Source organism: Aphis gossypii, unplaced genomic scaffold (genome assembly GCF_020184175.1).
Source record: "Aphis gossypii isolate Hap1 unplaced genomic scaffold, ASM2018417v2 Contig00251, whole genome shotgun sequence".
Lineage (NCBI taxonomy): Eukaryota > Metazoa > Arthropoda > Insecta > Hemiptera > Aphididae > Aphis > Aphis gossypii.
This window is the reverse complement of record NW_026083040.1, coordinates 107,848-124,377: the sequence shown is the minus strand read 5'-3', so window position 1 is coordinate 124,377 and position 16,530 is coordinate 107,848. Positions and strand designations below refer to the sequence as shown.

The following is a 16,530-nucleotide window of genomic DNA, read 5'->3' as shown; positions in this document are numbered from 1 at the left end:
TTGATTATTAATTTAAATAGTATTTAATTGTATAAATCGTATATTATTATAAGTAGTAGAGCTAAACGTATAGTCAAACTTGGCCAAAGTTGCCCACAAGTAAGTTATACCTAATATATTTTAATTACTAAACTAAATAGATAAAAAGTACCTAGCACATTTTTATAATTATTATTGATCTGTAGGAGTAAAATAACAGTATAAATTTCAAGAGATCAGAGAAAATACCATCATTTATAATTAACTATGAGCTACCAAATACAGTAAGTACATTTTCTGATGTATAAAATGTATCATTATTTATGTATTAATGTATTATAATAAATTATTTTGAGCCTCTGATATTATTATTAAATAAAATTAGATTCAAATACATATCATGTTCTTTACAATTTTAAATGCAATGTATTTAAAAAAAAATAACATTTGTTTTTTGTAAGTGTAAATTATGTAATAAATTAAATGTTGTATATAATAGGTAGGTACTAAAATTTTAAGTCATTTGAGCAAAGAATAAATATTAAATATCTAAAAAGAAAGTACCATGATACAAGTTTTTATACATGGTTGTCAGAAATGTTCTTAAATTGTATATTTATTGAGAGTGACTTCCCCTAATAACACATTTTAAACTTAATAAATTATAATTAATATTAAATACTAGGTATTACAACAAGGTATTAATAATAAAATGTAATTACTTTAAGGTTGAAAAAGTAGAGGCATGGTTACAAGACCCTCAAAATATACCCCCATCATCACCAAAATCTTACCATACACTTACACCATGCAAATTAGTGGGAGAAGAGCAAAATATAGATCTATGGAAAATTTCAGATGTAGGTAATATAGTTTTTGGTGAAATAAATGATGGAGCAATAGAAAGTCATAATGTGGGAAATCAAATTAATATTAATTCAATAACTTCAAATAATAATATTTTGATTGAGGAAATTGACAACTCTGACTTTGGCAATGTATTTCAAGATAATATTCCTAATCAATGTTCTGATTATGAAAATCATAATAATGACAACATTATTATAATCAACAATGCAACAGATAATGATGAAGTAAATTTGTTAGCTAATATTTCTGATCAAACTCCTGTGTTGACTCATATTATTGAAAATAATATTCTACACCATAATTCTAATTCTGATCAAATTGAAGATGACGTTGTTCTTCTTAAAAGTAAAAAAAGGCATAGTTTTGGTTCACAAAAAGAGGCATCAAAAAGAAAAAGAAATTTGGGTCAGTCGTATTATACAGCTAATAAAAAAAAATTAATAGATGCTAAAAAAATAAAATCAGCTTGTGGAAATATTTGTAGACTAAAATGTTCATTATCTATTAGTGACATACTACACTAGTTAAGGCATTCTTGTACGTCTCTATTGATTCTGTTCGCAGCTATACATTCATATATATTTATTTTAAAAATGTATGTGTGGTGTGGTGTGGTGTGTGTGTGTGTGTGTGTGTGTGTGTGTGTGTGTGTGTGTGTAATATTTAAAAAAATAATACAATGCAAATTATTACCTTTCCTGCCTTAGACATTTTAACTTTTGGTTCAGTATCATTTTTTCTTTTTTTATTCTGCATTTTTTACCGGTTTTAAAGAAGATGATAGTGTTGATGGTATACTTCTTTCATTCTATTATTTAATAATAATATATTAATATAATAATATCATACACACACATACATAAACAAATAGGTATAGGTACTTAGATCATCATTTGAAGAGCTTTCGTCTGCAGATACATTAGTATAGTACGACATATTATTTTATATATATATATATTTAAATATACCTTAAATAAAAATGATAATCAGTAAAAGTTAAATTTTTAATATAAAAGATTGTTTAAAAATATTTACCGGATCAAATTATATTACTTGGTTTGTTATCGACTTGTAGCAAACGGATATATTACGGTATGAAACGACGAAACATAAAATCTATAGACAATGTTGAGATTTAACACTAACTATAATCAATGTCTACTGATCACTTATATACAGATTTGTAAGGTTGTGGTATCATATGGTGTGATCATAGTTTTACCTAATCTATAAAATAACTGTGGTAGCGTTGTAATATGGCGTGATCATAGTTTAACCTATTCTATAAAAAATTACTGTAGTCAAAGTTTAATATAGCGTGATCATATTTTTACCTAATCTATAAAAAATATCTGTGATCAAAGTGAAATATGGCGTGATCACATATCACACCACTGGATCAGACTATAAATCTGGTTCATAATCATTCAATGTTTTTAGACTTATAGTCATTTACAAAGTGCTCTTGAGTAGGTTATAGTCTATTATCCTCATGCCCGGTTGCATGAAAATTTACAGAACCGATAAGTCGTTATCGGTTCTGTAAAAATAAAACCGTTCTGTAAAATCGATAAATAAAAGACCGATAAACCGTTATCAGTTCGATAAGTTATAGGTCTGAATTCGGGTCTGTAAAATTTGCAGAACTGTTTAAAAGATTCCTTATCATTTAATTTAAAATATGTTATCACTTAAAATTATTGTTATCTATTTATTTGTTAAATTATTTTCAAGTTTTTCAACATTAATTAATAATTTTATTAAATTCCATATTGTTTATTGTTTCAAAAAATTTTTAATTTAAATAATTAATTGCAATGTCTTCGTCATCGTCGTCTGATGATTCTGATGAAGATATGATTCTTCAAATTTTAATAAATCTTCCAAGACCAAGGCTGTTTAGGGATAGGTCTAATCCGTTGCAGGACTATGACGACTTGGACTTCAAGTATCGCTTTAGGTTTAAATTTTTTTAAGTCTTTTGTGTTCTCATTTTGTTGAGTTTTATAGTTTTTTAATTAATTGTGTCATTCGCTGTTAATAGATTGTCGAAAGAAACATTTATGATACTTTTGCATATGATCGGTGACTCTATTAAACATAAGACAAATAGAAGTTCATCTCTATCACCTGTACTTCAACTTTTGATTGCTTTGCGTTACTATGCAACTGGAGCATTCCAAGTATTTTTTAGAAACAAAAATTGTATAATTTATAAATAAGAAATACAGTACCTACAATTTTTAATTATAGATGGTGTTAGGTGATCATATTCAGGTTCATAAATCTACTGTTTGTAGAGTTATTAAAACAGTGTCCATAGAAATTGCTCGATTACGTCCACACTTTATCCAATTCCCTAGTAATGTTGCAGAGCAACAAAAAGTCCAGTTAGGATTTTTTAGATTACATCAATTTCCTCGTGTTATTGGTGCACTAGATTGTTCGCATATCAGAATACAATCACCTAAAAGTGATATCGGCGAGCAGTTCCGTAATCGTAAAGAGTATTTCTCTTTCAATGTCCAAGCAATATGTGATAGCAATTTAAAAATATTGGATATTGTAGCGAGGTATATTAAAATTTTTTTTAACTTCATTAAAATAATCATCCATAATTCAGTTATTTGTTACTTTCCTATTTCTATTTAGATGGCCTGGATCTGTCCACGATAGTACTATTTTTGATAATAGTTTTATACGAGCAAAATTTGAAAATAATGAGTTTGGAAATTCTTATTTGCTTGGTGATGGAGGTTATCCTTGTCGAAATTATCTCCTAACTCCTTTATTGAATCCAAGAACTGACGCAGAACGCAAATATCAAGTATATTTTGAATACATTTAAACGCTAGCAATTGCCACACTTTAATTTAGACCTCCTATTTTGTGTGGTCAGGTTAAGTTTGATTTACTTTTACATTCAATCTATTCTGTGCTTTTACCTAAAAGTGTTCTAATTTATAACTTACAACTATAGTCTATAGGTATCTACATGGCTACTGCTATGCCTACCGCCACTGCTTTTTTTTTTAAAAAAACTATTATTTGTTTTGATATCGTAGAAAGCTCAAATTGGTTCAAGGAATGTGGTGGAAAGATTGTTTGGGGTTTTAAAGAGAAGATTTCCTGTTCTAGCAGTTGGAGTTCGTACAAAACTAAGTACTACTATGGCTACTATCGTTGCTACGGCAGTTCTTTATAATTTTCTTCTAAAAGAAAAAGATGAGATACCTCCAGAATTTGATAATCATGTAATTGATATTGAATTACTTCAAGAGATACCAACTTTGCCCATTCATCAGTTAGGAAATGCTGAAAGATCACATTTAATAAATACTGTGTTTTCTTGACATAATCATTAATTTTTAAAACATTTTTTGGACTAAACAGTTTATTATTTATTTTTTAGATAACTCCTTGTAACAAACAATTTAAATAAAAATTAACTAAATACCTATAATATAACAAACTAAAATTAAGTAAAAACTAGATGTATAAATAAAAATAAATCATGTTAATAACATCCTATTCACAAAAATTTAAACAAAATAATTAATAAAAATTATAAATTAATCAACATAATAAAACTTATTGTTACTATAAACTATCATCATTTTTTTTGTACTTCTTTTATAACTTAATAAAAGATTATTTGAAATTTTTAGGTAATTTTCTGTTTATAAAATTTAAATAAAAATCAACTTGCAATGCCTATATAATAAAATAACAAACATACATAAATGAACAACTTATAAATTATTTATAAATTAATTATTAATTGTTTTGAAAGAATTGTTTCTTTCATTTTATTCTGCCTTAGTTCAGACTCAAGAATTTGTTCTTTTAATTTGATTTGCTTGAGTTCTGAAGCACACTTTTGTTGCTCAGTATCATATTTTAGGACCATAATCTTTTGCTCCATTTCTGTAATCTCTAACTGTAGTTTTGATTTTTTTTAATGCTAACAAATTTAAATTGTCCTTTAGCTTTTCTTTATTTTCAATAATATCTAAATGTTTGGAAGTCAAAAGATTTAGTCCTTCATAAACCTTTTTTGCAGAAGACTCGTGCTTTTTTTTTATATTTTGTTCCACAGTTGCAGGATGACTAGTGCTGACGTTATGAGCAACAGATTGTTTGTCCAATATTTTTACCAATTTGTTGCTCGGTGCTAAAAGTATTTCTGGTGATCTTTTTTTTGTCACTGGTTTCTCAATTAAATAAGAGTTTTCATCAGAGTTGCTAAATAAGTCATCTGATGGATCCTCTTCATTTAATGTTTGAATTATGAATTCATCTGGTGGGTTATTAGCATCTAAAAGTTATAAAATAATAGTAAAATATACCAATATTAACAGTTAAGAATTAATAACTGTAATAAAATTTATTATACATACTTGGATAGTCAGAATCACAATCATATTGGTTAGATAAAGGTTCTAAACGATCACCTAGGAGTCCAATAACTTTGTCTGTTGTACTTGACAACATTGATAAATTACGACCCCCACCAGTTTTATAAAGTTCAACCTAAAGTGTTCAATATTTTAGTTTACATAATATTTCAAAACAATAAATTAATTGAAATAATTTTAGATAAGTACCTTATAATCACTTTTGTCTTTTCGAGCCTTTCTTTTTTGAACATCATACACCGATTTTAATTGGCGAATGGTTCTGATGCCAGTTATTTGTTGGCAATTGTATGAATTTGCAATTTCACTCCATGCTGCATCTTTTTCTTTATTTGTTGCACCATCGGTCTAAATATTGTATTATAATTATATTACATCATAATATTTGTATAAAGTATGATACTCAAGTAAGTAGGTTTGTACTAAAGATATAATATGTTATGTCATAGGGTATTCCTTAATTTTGATTTTAAAAAATGTTTGGTCTCCTCCCCTATATGTGTGCGTATATGTATTAAAATGAATTGCAAAAAAATTTGAAACCAATCGGTTAAGGTTAACCCGTGCCGACTTGTAGTTTAAGTTTGAACTCCTTAAATTTTTCAATATTTACGAAAATTTTTCACATTTCCGTAAGTATTTTGTTAACTTTTAGAAATATCGACATTTTCTATATTATAATATATTTTAAATTAAATTAAATTAGCTATAACTTTTATAATATTACATTTTTTAATATATCCAATGTTTCGTGAAGTATATGGACTCGACTGTAAAAAAGCACTAAATTTTTGGAAATACGAGTAACATAGTAACGATTAGTAATAATAAACAATTTTATAGAATCAAATTTTTTGCACTTCATTTTTATACATATACGCACACATTTAAGGAGTGAGACCAAAAATATTAGGATATTTTTTTTAATCATGTATAGGTAAGAATCATATAGGTAGAAAATATAATCAATAAACAGTAAATAATAATAAAGCATGTTATGCTTACCTTGATATTTTCAATAATATGTTTGTATGGCAAAATAAGATCAATTAAAATTGATTTTTCTGTTTCAGAAAAGTTCTTGCCCCTTTTTTTGTCGTCTTCCATATTAATTATATAAATAATATTTTTAAATTAAATCAATAAAAAATATTTATTTAATTTATTTATTTATTTAATGCAATAAATTACTATAGAAAAGTAAATTAAATCAATTCAATGACGTAAAAAAGTATAAAATACAATAGAAAAATTATAATGTAACGTAAATCACTCGAACAAAAAAAAAGAGAATTGAAAAAATCAAAGTAACGGACAAGAACAAATGGGAAAAACCATAGACGTATTAATATATCTATGGGGAAACCTTGTACTACTGAATACCTGATAATTGGTTATAACCTGATAATTTGATACAATTTATACATCTTTCATGAAACGCAATCTGTTCTTTAACTTCCATTATTATACTATCAATATATTATCGGCCCAACAATTTACGGAACTGTTTTCATGCAACCGGGCATCAGTCTTTCAGTACTTGTGTAAGTCGCTGACTTTATTACAACACTATCATCAAGCAAGGTTTTTGATATTAGTTAAGTTTTATTAATAATTAATCTAAATTAAATACAGTATTAATTTGAAGAAACAGTTTGATTCTTAATTCATTTTTAATTGATAAACTAAAACCTACTTATTCAACGCAACAACATGGACCGAGGTATTCATCAAACTATGCAGCAAAACAATAAGTAAGATAAAATACAAATATAATTAATTATAAATAAATATGTTTTAATAATTTACAAAATGTCAGTGAAATAAAAAATCAGATGAATAATGAAATACTTAAAATATAAATTAATACATACGTATCAGTGCCGTAGCCAAGGGGGGGGCACCGGGGGCACGTGCCCCCCCCCCGAAATCCGTAGTATTCTATTATCTTGTACAGAGCCACTACAGACATTTTTAAAAATTATATCATTAATATACATATTTGTATAATTCAAAGTAAATCTATAATAACGATAAATTATTTGTAATTTCAAATTTGTATTTTGTTTTCAAAAATATCAATTAATATTAAATAGTGATAAGCACGAAATATGATTGAAAAACCGGGCCTAAACTCAGTGCCGTATTTACCAGTAAACACTATAAGCTAGTGCTTAGGGCGGCAAATCATTTTTATTAAAATAAATGCAACTTATTATAAAATGTTTTTAGACCAACGGGATTGTGGTAATATTTATATTTTATGTTTTTCAATATCATAATCGTAGAGTTTATCGCCCTATTATAATAAATAGCATTGCTGCATTATTTGTAAATTGTTCGTTATCGTGTTGTAAATCTACGACTTGACAATAGACAAGACAAGTGGATACGACGACCGTAAAATAAGTTATTAATATAACATGGGTTGACGATTGTGTGTTTATCTGTACCTAATCACAATAAAAAAAACCCAATTATTAGTCAATGCAATCGCGAACGAGCGATTATTATATTGTGACATGTTCTGTAGTATTATAGTAACAAACGTGTTCGGTGTTATTTTTTTTTAGTGCAGACGAAGTTCACACTTTTCTTATTTGTATGAATATTTGATTTCTTTAATTTTTATTTGTAACTTTTTCAATAAAACTATAGTAAAATGAGTGACGATCGATTACGTTTAAGTGGCTATAAGTATAAAAAAATCGCGGAAGAAAAAAAAAATCAATTAAATAACTTAGTGCGAAAAATCCCAAAAATTGATTCTTTTTTTAAACCAACAAATATTTTAAATGAAGTTGAAAATTATGAGACTACACAGAAAATGCTCGCTAGTTGTTCAAACTCGGGTACTAGTACTACGGACATCACTTATATTCAAAACGTCAAATCCTCAGAAAGTTGTTCAAATAATACTACTGAAAAAGATGATGTACCAATAGTCGATTTAATCAGCGAGGATCCTGCAGAATGGGTAATTAATGATTTGACAATTGATCGCTTATTAATAAAAGAAATAAAACAAAATATTGACTATGATTTATTATCAACAAAATTAGAGTTTGGGAATAAAACGCGATACTTAAAAAAAAGTGTATTTTATCGGAAACTTTTAAATGGAGAACAACAGCTTAGAAAATTTTTAATTTATTCTCGTAGTAAAAATGCTTTATTTTGTATCCCCTGTCGAATGTTTGGAGGTTCTACTAAACTTGCTACAGAAGGTTTAATGGACTGGAGAAATGTTATTAAAATTGTAAAACAACATGAAGTCTCTAAGGAACATACTAACTGTCAAATAGTATTTTTACGTAGGAGCAATAATGTTGGGAGAATAGATAGTGATCTCTGTATTCAAATAAATAATGAAATAGATTATTGGAAAAATGTGTTGAAACGGGTTATTGCTGTCATAAAAAAATTGGGAAGTCGTGGTCTTCCATTTAGAGGTTCCGTAGAAAAATTTGGAAGTCAAAATAATGGTAATTTTATGATGTGTTTAGAATTAATATCTGAATTTGACCCTTTTCTAAGCAATCATATAGTTCAACATGGAAACCCGGGTAGTGGTCATACATCTTACCTTTCTTCTACAACATGTGATGAAATAATTACATTAATGACAACACAAGTTACTAATGTAATTATAAAAGAAATTAAAAGTGCAAAATATTTTTCGATTGTGATAGACTCAACTCCTGATATCAGCCACACAGACCAGTTAGCATACGTTATTCGTTACGTTAGAGATGACGGTTTCCCTGTCGAACGTTTTATGTGTTTTTTACCAAATATTGGGCATAAGTCTGAAACACTTGAAACGGCCGTATTATCTTTTTTAACTAAACATGATATTGACATAAATAACTGTAGGGGCCAATCGTACGACAACGCCGCCAATATGTCTGGAATTTACTCGGGTTTACAGGCAAGGATAATAAAAAAAAATCCTTACGCGTATTACGTACCATGTGCTGCTCACTCGCTAAACTTGGTTGGGACTTGTGTAGCTGAATGCGTAAAAGAAGGATTATCGTTTTTTAACACTATAAAACATCTTTATTCTTTTTTTTCTGCATCTACTAGACGATGGGATATTTTAAAGTCCAGCCTAACGCTCGGTAAAAAAGTTGTCAAAAGAGCAGATGGAACTAGGTGGTCTGCTCGGCATGAAGCTTGTGACAGCTTGTATCAAAACTATGACGGTGTTATAAGAAATTTAAGTTTATTAGAAGAAGATAATTTTGAAAAGGCGAAGACGCGTTGTGAGGCAGCTGGTTTAAGACATCAACTTGACCGTTTTGAAACAGTTTTTATGACTGTATTTTGGAATGCAATTTTGGAGAGTTTTAATAACACAAGCAAAGAGCTTCAAAAAAATAAATACAGATTTGGGAAAAGTTGTCAAACTCTATAAATCTTTAATTAACTTCATAACATCTATTCGAAATGATAAATTTTTTAATGAATATGTAACTTTGGCAAAAAAAATAAAGATTGAAGAGTACGAGTTTGATAAAGTAAGGACTAAAAAACGCAAACTTCAAGCAGACGAGACAAGAGAAAATGAAGTTAATATGACTGGAAGTGATAAGTTAAGAATAGAAACATATTTTACCATACTGGACCGAGTGAAGAGTGAACTTGAAAAAAGATGCGCTGCTTATATTAATACATTTGACAAATATGACTTTTTGACTAATTTAATACTACTTTCATCAGAAGAAATAACTCAAAAAGCTAACAAGCTTCAAGAATTTTATAACGATGATTTAGAAAAATCATTCGCTTGTGAATGTGTTCATTTTCGAGCATATCTTCAAAGTTTAAATAAAAATATTGATGGAGTTATCGAATTATCATTACACTTACGCGGTAATAATTTAGATACAGTTTTTCCTAACGTAGATATTGCTTTACGTATGCTTTTATGTATGGCAATAACTAACTGTTCAGCCGAGAGGTCTTTTTCCACATTAAAACGTGTAAAAAATTATTTGAGAGCAAGTATGGAAGGGAATAAATTAAATTCGTTGAGTTTATTGGCAATTGAAACTGAACTAGTGAACAAAATGGACTTCGATGCCATTATAGATGATTTTGCGACTCAAAAGTCGCGCAGAAAGGCGATGAGTACTAGACATTAACTATTTAATTTTGAATATAATAATTAACTATTTAAGTATTTATTACTACCATGTTTTTGATCATTAAATTTTTTTGTATGAATGTATATGTATATATTTTTATAACAACTGTATATTTTTATTTTTTATCATAAAAATTTTAAGTAATAAAGGAAAAAAACTATAATTGTATGTTTTAATAACATTTTTTAGACTAGAAAAATATTTATATTAAAAGGCGGCAATTTATTTTGTGCTTTAAGCGGCACAATGGTTAAATCCTGCACTGCCCAAACTGATTAAAGATTTATCTGTGATTGTGGTGATAAATACCGACCATACGATGTCGTGACGGTCTTTAGATAAGAAATACCAGTGAATTCCATTTTTATTGTGAACACGGTTATAGTTTGATTATTATGTATATATTTAACCATATTGTAAAACAATATTATCTATTATCTAATCATTCTAATCACACTAATCACAGTTACAATAATAATTAATGATATTATAATCACGGACTAATAATTAAGTCAATTAAGATATTATGTCTTAAATCAAAAGAAATTCAAATGCTTATTGTTATTTCATATATTTTGATTTTTGTTTATAATATTTTTATATTAATTCATTCATTATTATATTGAATATTGAAATATACATTCGAGACGTTAAATTAGTAAAGTAGGCAATACTCATCAAATCATAATGAAAAGGACCTCGAACAATTTGTTAAACTATTTTGCAAAAAAACCAAATAATGTACAAAATACTAACGTTTTTGAGGTAATGGTAATTGTAATATAATTAATAATACCTAATTAATAGTTAATGAAATGTATCAACATACCTATTATAATAGAATTTAGATTTAAATTTCCCAAATATGTACTTACTTTATAGCAAACAAAATATGGTGAAAATAATGATGTAGGTACAAATAATGATTAAGTTGAAAATAATGAGTCAGTTCATGATTTTGTCTGTTCAGATAATCTCATCACAAATGATCAACAGGTAAGAATAATGTTTGAAAACTAATAAATACTCAATAATTGAGTATTTATTATAATGTAATGTATTACCTACCTACTTTTATAGCACTACATATTTATATAAATTAAGTAAGGACACAATCTAACACATTAAAGATTTACTATTTACAACACTTTTTAACCTACTACTGAGTATTATATGTGACCTATTACTACTTTAAATTAAGAATACTTAAATTGCACTTTTAGTTTTTAGTGATTTGTTGTGTTGTCAGCTGTGTCAGTGTTCTTTTGTTTTATAATTTGTACTGTGATATTTCTTATAAATTGCATTTATTACTCAATAGTTATACTAATTTCTATTATATTATATTCTACTATTCTATGTATAATATACATATACCTATGTATTTATATTTGCATTTATAAATACTTATAACATTAACAAATACTGAACACTGAATAGTATAATATCCATAAATATATTCTGTCATTCTGATATATTCCCATTTATTATTTTAATATATTAATGGAAATATGAGATTGTGTGTTTGTGTGTAAATTAATGTTTTTGTAATTTTGTTAATGTATATTGTATATATTTAGTTACTGTTACCTGATATGTCTTTGGGGAAGCAAATTTTCAAAAATGATATTGGTAAATACATCCAGAAGAATTGTTTAAAAAAAATAGAGGATGTTGAATGTCGAGACATTATATTAAATACATGGACACCAGATAGCAATTATACTTTTCCAATAAAAATGTTTGAAAAAAAAGGAAGAAAATTTAATTTATCTTGGTTACAACGTTGGAATTGGTTGGCCTATTCAGATCATGAAAATGGAGTGTTTTGTAAATATTGTGTGTTGTTTTACAAAAAAGAAGGAGCTGGTAAAGGTATGCATTCACCTCCAAAGTCATTTGTTCATCAACCATTCGTTAATTAGAAAGATGCTATTGAGTACTTAAAAATACATGAAAGTAATGAGTATCATAAATTTTCTATGGTTAAAGTTGCTGAATTCCTAAAAATAGTTGATAAAAAACAAAACGATGTCTACATCCAATTACATAAAAGAAATGAGAGTGAAATAAAAAGGAACAGGGATATTTTAAAAGTTATAATAAAAACATTAATATTTGTGGGCGTCAAGGACTTGCCCTTCGAGGTGGTCGTGATTCAGGTAGTTTAGATTTGAATTTGCCATTACATAACGATGGTAATTTCAGAGCTCTATTATGTTATCGTATTGATAGTGGTGATGATTTATTTTTAAATCATATTAAAAATTGTGGCAAAAATTCTACTTACATCAGTGCTGACATTCAAAATGAATTAATTTCAATTATATGTGATCAAATTCAGACTACAATTTGTAACAGAATAAAAAAAAACAATTTTTTTTGTAATATTAGCAGATGAAACTATTGATGTTGGAAAAGTTGAACAGTTTTCTCTTTGTATAAGGTACTTTGATGCTGATGTAGGTAAAATAAGAGAAGACTTTTTACAGTTTGTACCAGTATACAGTACTACAGGATTAGAGCTAGCAAAGAAAATCATAAGTACATTGACTGCATTAGGATTAAATTTACAGCAAATGAGAGGCCAAGGGTATGATGGTGCAGCAAATATGGGTGGAGTATTTAGAGGAGTTCAAGTACTTATATTAAAAGAATATCCTAAAGCTTTATATACTCATTGTTTCTCCCATTGTTTAAATTTATGTCTAAATGATGCTTCTAAAGTTCAACAAATCAGAAACACATTAAATATAATTCAAGAAGTAAGTTCTTTCTTTCGAATGTCAGCAAAAAGAACTTATATATTAAAAACAAAATTAGAAAATAAACCATTTTCTGGGTTAAAAAAATATTGTGAAACTAGATGGGTTGAAAGGAACGAAGCTCTTTCAATATTTGTCGATGGTTATTTAGAAATTGTTTTAGCATTAGAGGATCTCATGACTTCAGAAAATGACAAAAATGCTATTTTATTACACAAATCATTATGCAATTTCCAATTTTTGATTACATGCTCTATAATGGAGAGAGTACTTGGTATAACATATACAATTTACAAATATTTACAGACAGAAAATATAGATATTATAACCGCTACTAATTTAATAGAAACAACAATTACAAAATTACAGAATTTATGAAATGAAGTAGAGTTTCAAACAATATTTGATAGTGTTATTGAAATTGTTGAAAAGGTTGGCGTGACTCCTATTATCCCACAGACTGTAGGAACTCAAAAACACCGGGCAAATTATACTGTAAATAATGGTGATTGTTGCACATACTATAGGGTATCAATTTTCTGTCCATATTTAGATGATTTGCTTTCATCTTTTAATGAAAGATTTAATTCAAATTCTAATTTAATATCTTCACTTTCTTGTTTATAACCATCTAAAATAAAAAATAAAATATTTGATGATTTACAAACCTCTTTAGAATTTTATAAAGATGACTTAAATATAGATTCCTATAATTCAACCTTAAAGGGAGAGTTTGAATTATGGCAAATGAAGTGGGAAACAGAAATAGTCATTCCTTGATACATTATTAAATTGCCCAGAAGAAGTTTTTCAACTCTTAAGCGTATAAAAACTTATTTGAGAAATTCAACTAGTGAAAATAGACTTAATGGACTAGCACTACTCAATGTACATAGAGATAAAGATTTAGACATAGACTCATTAATTGATGTTTTTGCAAACAAAAAAGAGAGACGTTTAGATTTTAAATTATAAGTAGGTAAGTTAGATACAAGATAGTAGATACCTAATATAATTTTAAAAAAATTATGTCTGTAGATAATTTATTTTAAAACTAAGTTGTTATTTTATTTTATCAGTTGGTCATTGTTACTACTTTATTATAATATCAAAGAATAATGTGTTATTTTTAATACTTACATTTTTTTTTAACCTATTTGTTATATTATAAAATAAAGAAATATTTTGTTGAGTTTTTATTTAATCATTTAACATTTTTTTTCAGGTTCATCACAATCTCCTTTATTTTTAACTATCCCCTTTCTATTAACTAAGACTAGTTTTATATAATATGTTTGATAAAAGTTAAAAGTTATGAACTTGTATTCTTGTTAGTAAATAGAAATAATATTTCCACAAAAAACAAAATGTTGTGTTTACAAAACATACAATTGATATAATGTTATTAATATACTTATATAGTTAGGTATACTAACTAATGCATTAATATATGGTTAACATTTTACAATTACAATATTATTTATACATTGTTATGTTAAATGTATGGGAATCAATGGAACCATAGTTTTTTAATATAATAGTAGTCATAAAAAACGGTAATGTGTAGTAAAAAAACTATTGTTACAAAATTTGAGGTGCCCCCCTCCCCAAAAAAAAATATTCTGGCTACGGCACTGATACGTATAATATGAAAATATAAATAAAATTAATAAAATATAAAAAAATAAAATTGGTTGAATTCAAATTCAATATTTAATATATATATATATATATAATAAAAGTTAATAAATATGACTTATTAAAGTATGGCATAGTAAAACACGATCAGATTAAAAAAAATATGATATAAAAATCAAAGTTGAAAATTATTATTTTATTTGAATATTGTTTATATCATTAGGTTAGGTTATGTATCTATAATATGTTACATAGGTTAATACGTATTTTAAATTGAGATACCTAAAACTGTGTCGTTAATTCCGCGTCCTATACCGACCAAAAATTGTTCGCAACAGCACATTCATTGAAATATGCAACAAATATGCATTTATAGTCAAATATGCAAAAATATGCAAAATAAAAATTTAACAGTGAATTCTAATTAGTATTATTCGTGGAGATTATTAACAAAAATATAAAAAAGTTAAAAGGAAAAAATATGCAAAAACCTACAAATCCGGTGTCACCGGCGAATTATACCCCCTATACATTTTACCCCCCTATAAATTTTACCTAGTGGGTAAAAATCGCCTGAGGTAAAATTCGCCTACCGTAACAGGCGATTTTTACCCCCCCTATAAATTTTACCTAGTGGGTAAAAATCGCCTGAGGTAAAATTCGCCTACCGTAACAGGCGATTTTTACCCCCCCTATAAATTTTACCTAGTGGGTAAAAATCGCCTGAGGTAAAATTCGCCTACCGTAACAGGCGATTTTTACCCCCCCCTATAAATTTTACCTAGTGGGTAAAAATCACCTGAGGTAAAACTCGCCTACCGTAACAGGCGATTTTTACCCCCCCTATAAATTTTACCGAGGAGGTAAAAATTGCCAGAGGTAAAATCGCCAAACATAACGGGTGATTTTTACCCACTTATATATGAATTTTACCGTTGGGGGTAAAAACTGCCTGGTGGAATTACCAATTTTTACTTAACTACAAATTTTACCATAGCCGAAGAATTGAGTAATTTTTATATCCTAGGGCTTAGATAATTATAGGCTTATAGTCCCTTTTCTTATATTATTATATAATTATATTTAGGTTTAAGTTTTAAAATTATACAATATTTATATACCTAGGTGCTAACTGACAACCCTATGTACTAAGTAGACTTACTTGAAACAGTGGCTTTATTACCTTTCATGAGAAATGAAATTGAGCATGATTTTAACGTGCCTGATTTCTAAATATGCAATAAATATAATAATAATATTATATCAGCAAATACTGAATTTATCCAATATAGGTAGATAATGTTATGAATTAATGATAAAAGTATGTACTTGCACATTTTTATTCATATAGAGTATATTATATGAATGATATTTAACGGATATTAATTCACTTTGTTGTTACTGGTGAAAAATGACAATATATTTTGTTTTTACAAAAAAATACTAATTTATGAAACTAATTGACAAAACACAAAAGCATCATTGCTCTTCTGATAATCTTAAAATTAAATAAGTAAGTATGTAAACTTATGAATTATTGAAGAATACTAATAGGTATGAATTAAAAAATATAATAACATAACGAATATCTCTAACATTTGTTATAATTTGATTTTAATAATATACTAGCTTATTTTGGCTTATTTTCACATTTTATTACCTACTTTATTGTAATTGCTTTTTATACAACACCTAAGACTACAATAT

General features: G+C 27.1%; 4 protein-coding genes and 1 pseudogene across 4 annotated transcripts; 4 read left to right on the top strand and 1 right to left on the bottom strand.

Moving 5' to 3' along the window:
* Nucleotides 1-2,666: 2,666 nt before the first annotated feature.
* Nucleotides 2,667-4,202, top strand: LOC126553480 (putative nuclease HARBI1). Its single transcript, XM_050208636.1, has 5 exons — nucleotides 2,667-2,797; nucleotides 2,894-3,032; nucleotides 3,103-3,422; nucleotides 3,502-3,676; nucleotides 3,915-4,202. Exons 1-5 carry the CDS (start codon nucleotides 2,667-2,669, stop codon nucleotides 4,200-4,202), a joined length of 1,053 nt encoding a protein of 350 aa, XP_050064593.1.
* Nucleotides 4,203-4,566: 364 nt separating this feature from the next.
* On the bottom strand, nucleotides 4,567-5,625 carry LOC126553464 (uncharacterized). The gene is made up of 3 exons (XM_050208623.1): nucleotides 5,457-5,625; nucleotides 5,250-5,382; nucleotides 4,567-5,167 (listed from the first exon to the last, which is right to left on the bottom strand). Exons 2-3 carry the CDS (start codon nucleotides 5,341-5,343, stop codon nucleotides 4,743-4,745), a joined length of 519 nt encoding a protein of 172 aa, XP_050064580.1. The 5' UTR covers nucleotides 5,344-5,382; nucleotides 5,457-5,625; the 3' UTR covers nucleotides 4,567-4,742.
* A 2,834-nt stretch (nucleotides 5,626-8,459) lies between these two features.
* LOC126553479 (zinc finger MYM-type protein 1-like) lies at nucleotides 8,460-9,687 on the top strand. Its single transcript, XM_050208635.1, has one exon. The coding sequence runs from the start codon at nucleotides 8,461-8,463 to the stop codon at nucleotides 9,685-9,687; it is 1,227 nt and encodes a 408-aa protein (XP_050064592.1). The 5' UTR covers nucleotide 8,460.
* A 160-nt stretch (nucleotides 9,688-9,847) lies between these two features.
* On the top strand, nucleotides 9,848-10,417 carry LOC126553478 (zinc finger MYM-type protein 1-like). Its single transcript, XM_050208634.1, has one exon. It carries the CDS (start codon nucleotides 9,848-9,850, stop codon nucleotides 10,415-10,417), a length of 570 nt encoding a protein of 189 aa, XP_050064591.1.
* Nucleotides 10,418-13,362: 2,945 nt separating this feature from the next.
* Nucleotides 13,363-14,160, top strand: LOC126553477 (uncharacterized; annotated as a pseudogene).
* Nucleotides 14,161-16,530: the final 2,370 nt, after the last annotated feature.

Excerpts from the sequence above, each read along its gene's own strand:
- LOC126553480 (XM_050208636.1), top strand. The coding sequence starts at position 2,667 with ATGTCTTCGTCATCGTCGTCTGATGATTCTGATGAAGATATGATTCTT. Across the intron at positions 3,033-3,102 it reads ATGCAACTGGAGCATTCCAA|ATGGTGTTAGGTGATCATAT; the intron begins GTATTTTTTAGA and ends TTTTAATTATAG. Across the intron at positions 3,423-3,501 it reads ATATTGGATATTGTAGCGAG|ATGGCCTGGATCTGTCCACG; the intron begins GTATATTAAAAT and ends ATTTCTATTTAG.
- LOC126553464 (XM_050208623.1), bottom strand. The coding sequence starts at position 5,343 with ATGTTGTCAAGTACAACAGACAAAGTTATTGGACTCCTAGGTGATCGT. Across the intron at positions 5,168-5,249 it reads TTGTGATTCTGACTATCCAA|ATGCTAATAACCCACCAGAT; the intron begins GTATGTATAATA and ends TATAACTTTTAG.
- LOC126553479 (XM_050208635.1), top strand. The coding sequence starts at position 8,461 with ATGTTTGGAGGTTCTACTAAACTTGCTACAGAAGGTTTAATGGACTGG.
- LOC126553478 (XM_050208634.1), top strand. The coding sequence starts at position 9,848 with ATGACTGGAAGTGATAAGTTAAGAATAGAAACATATTTTACCATACTG.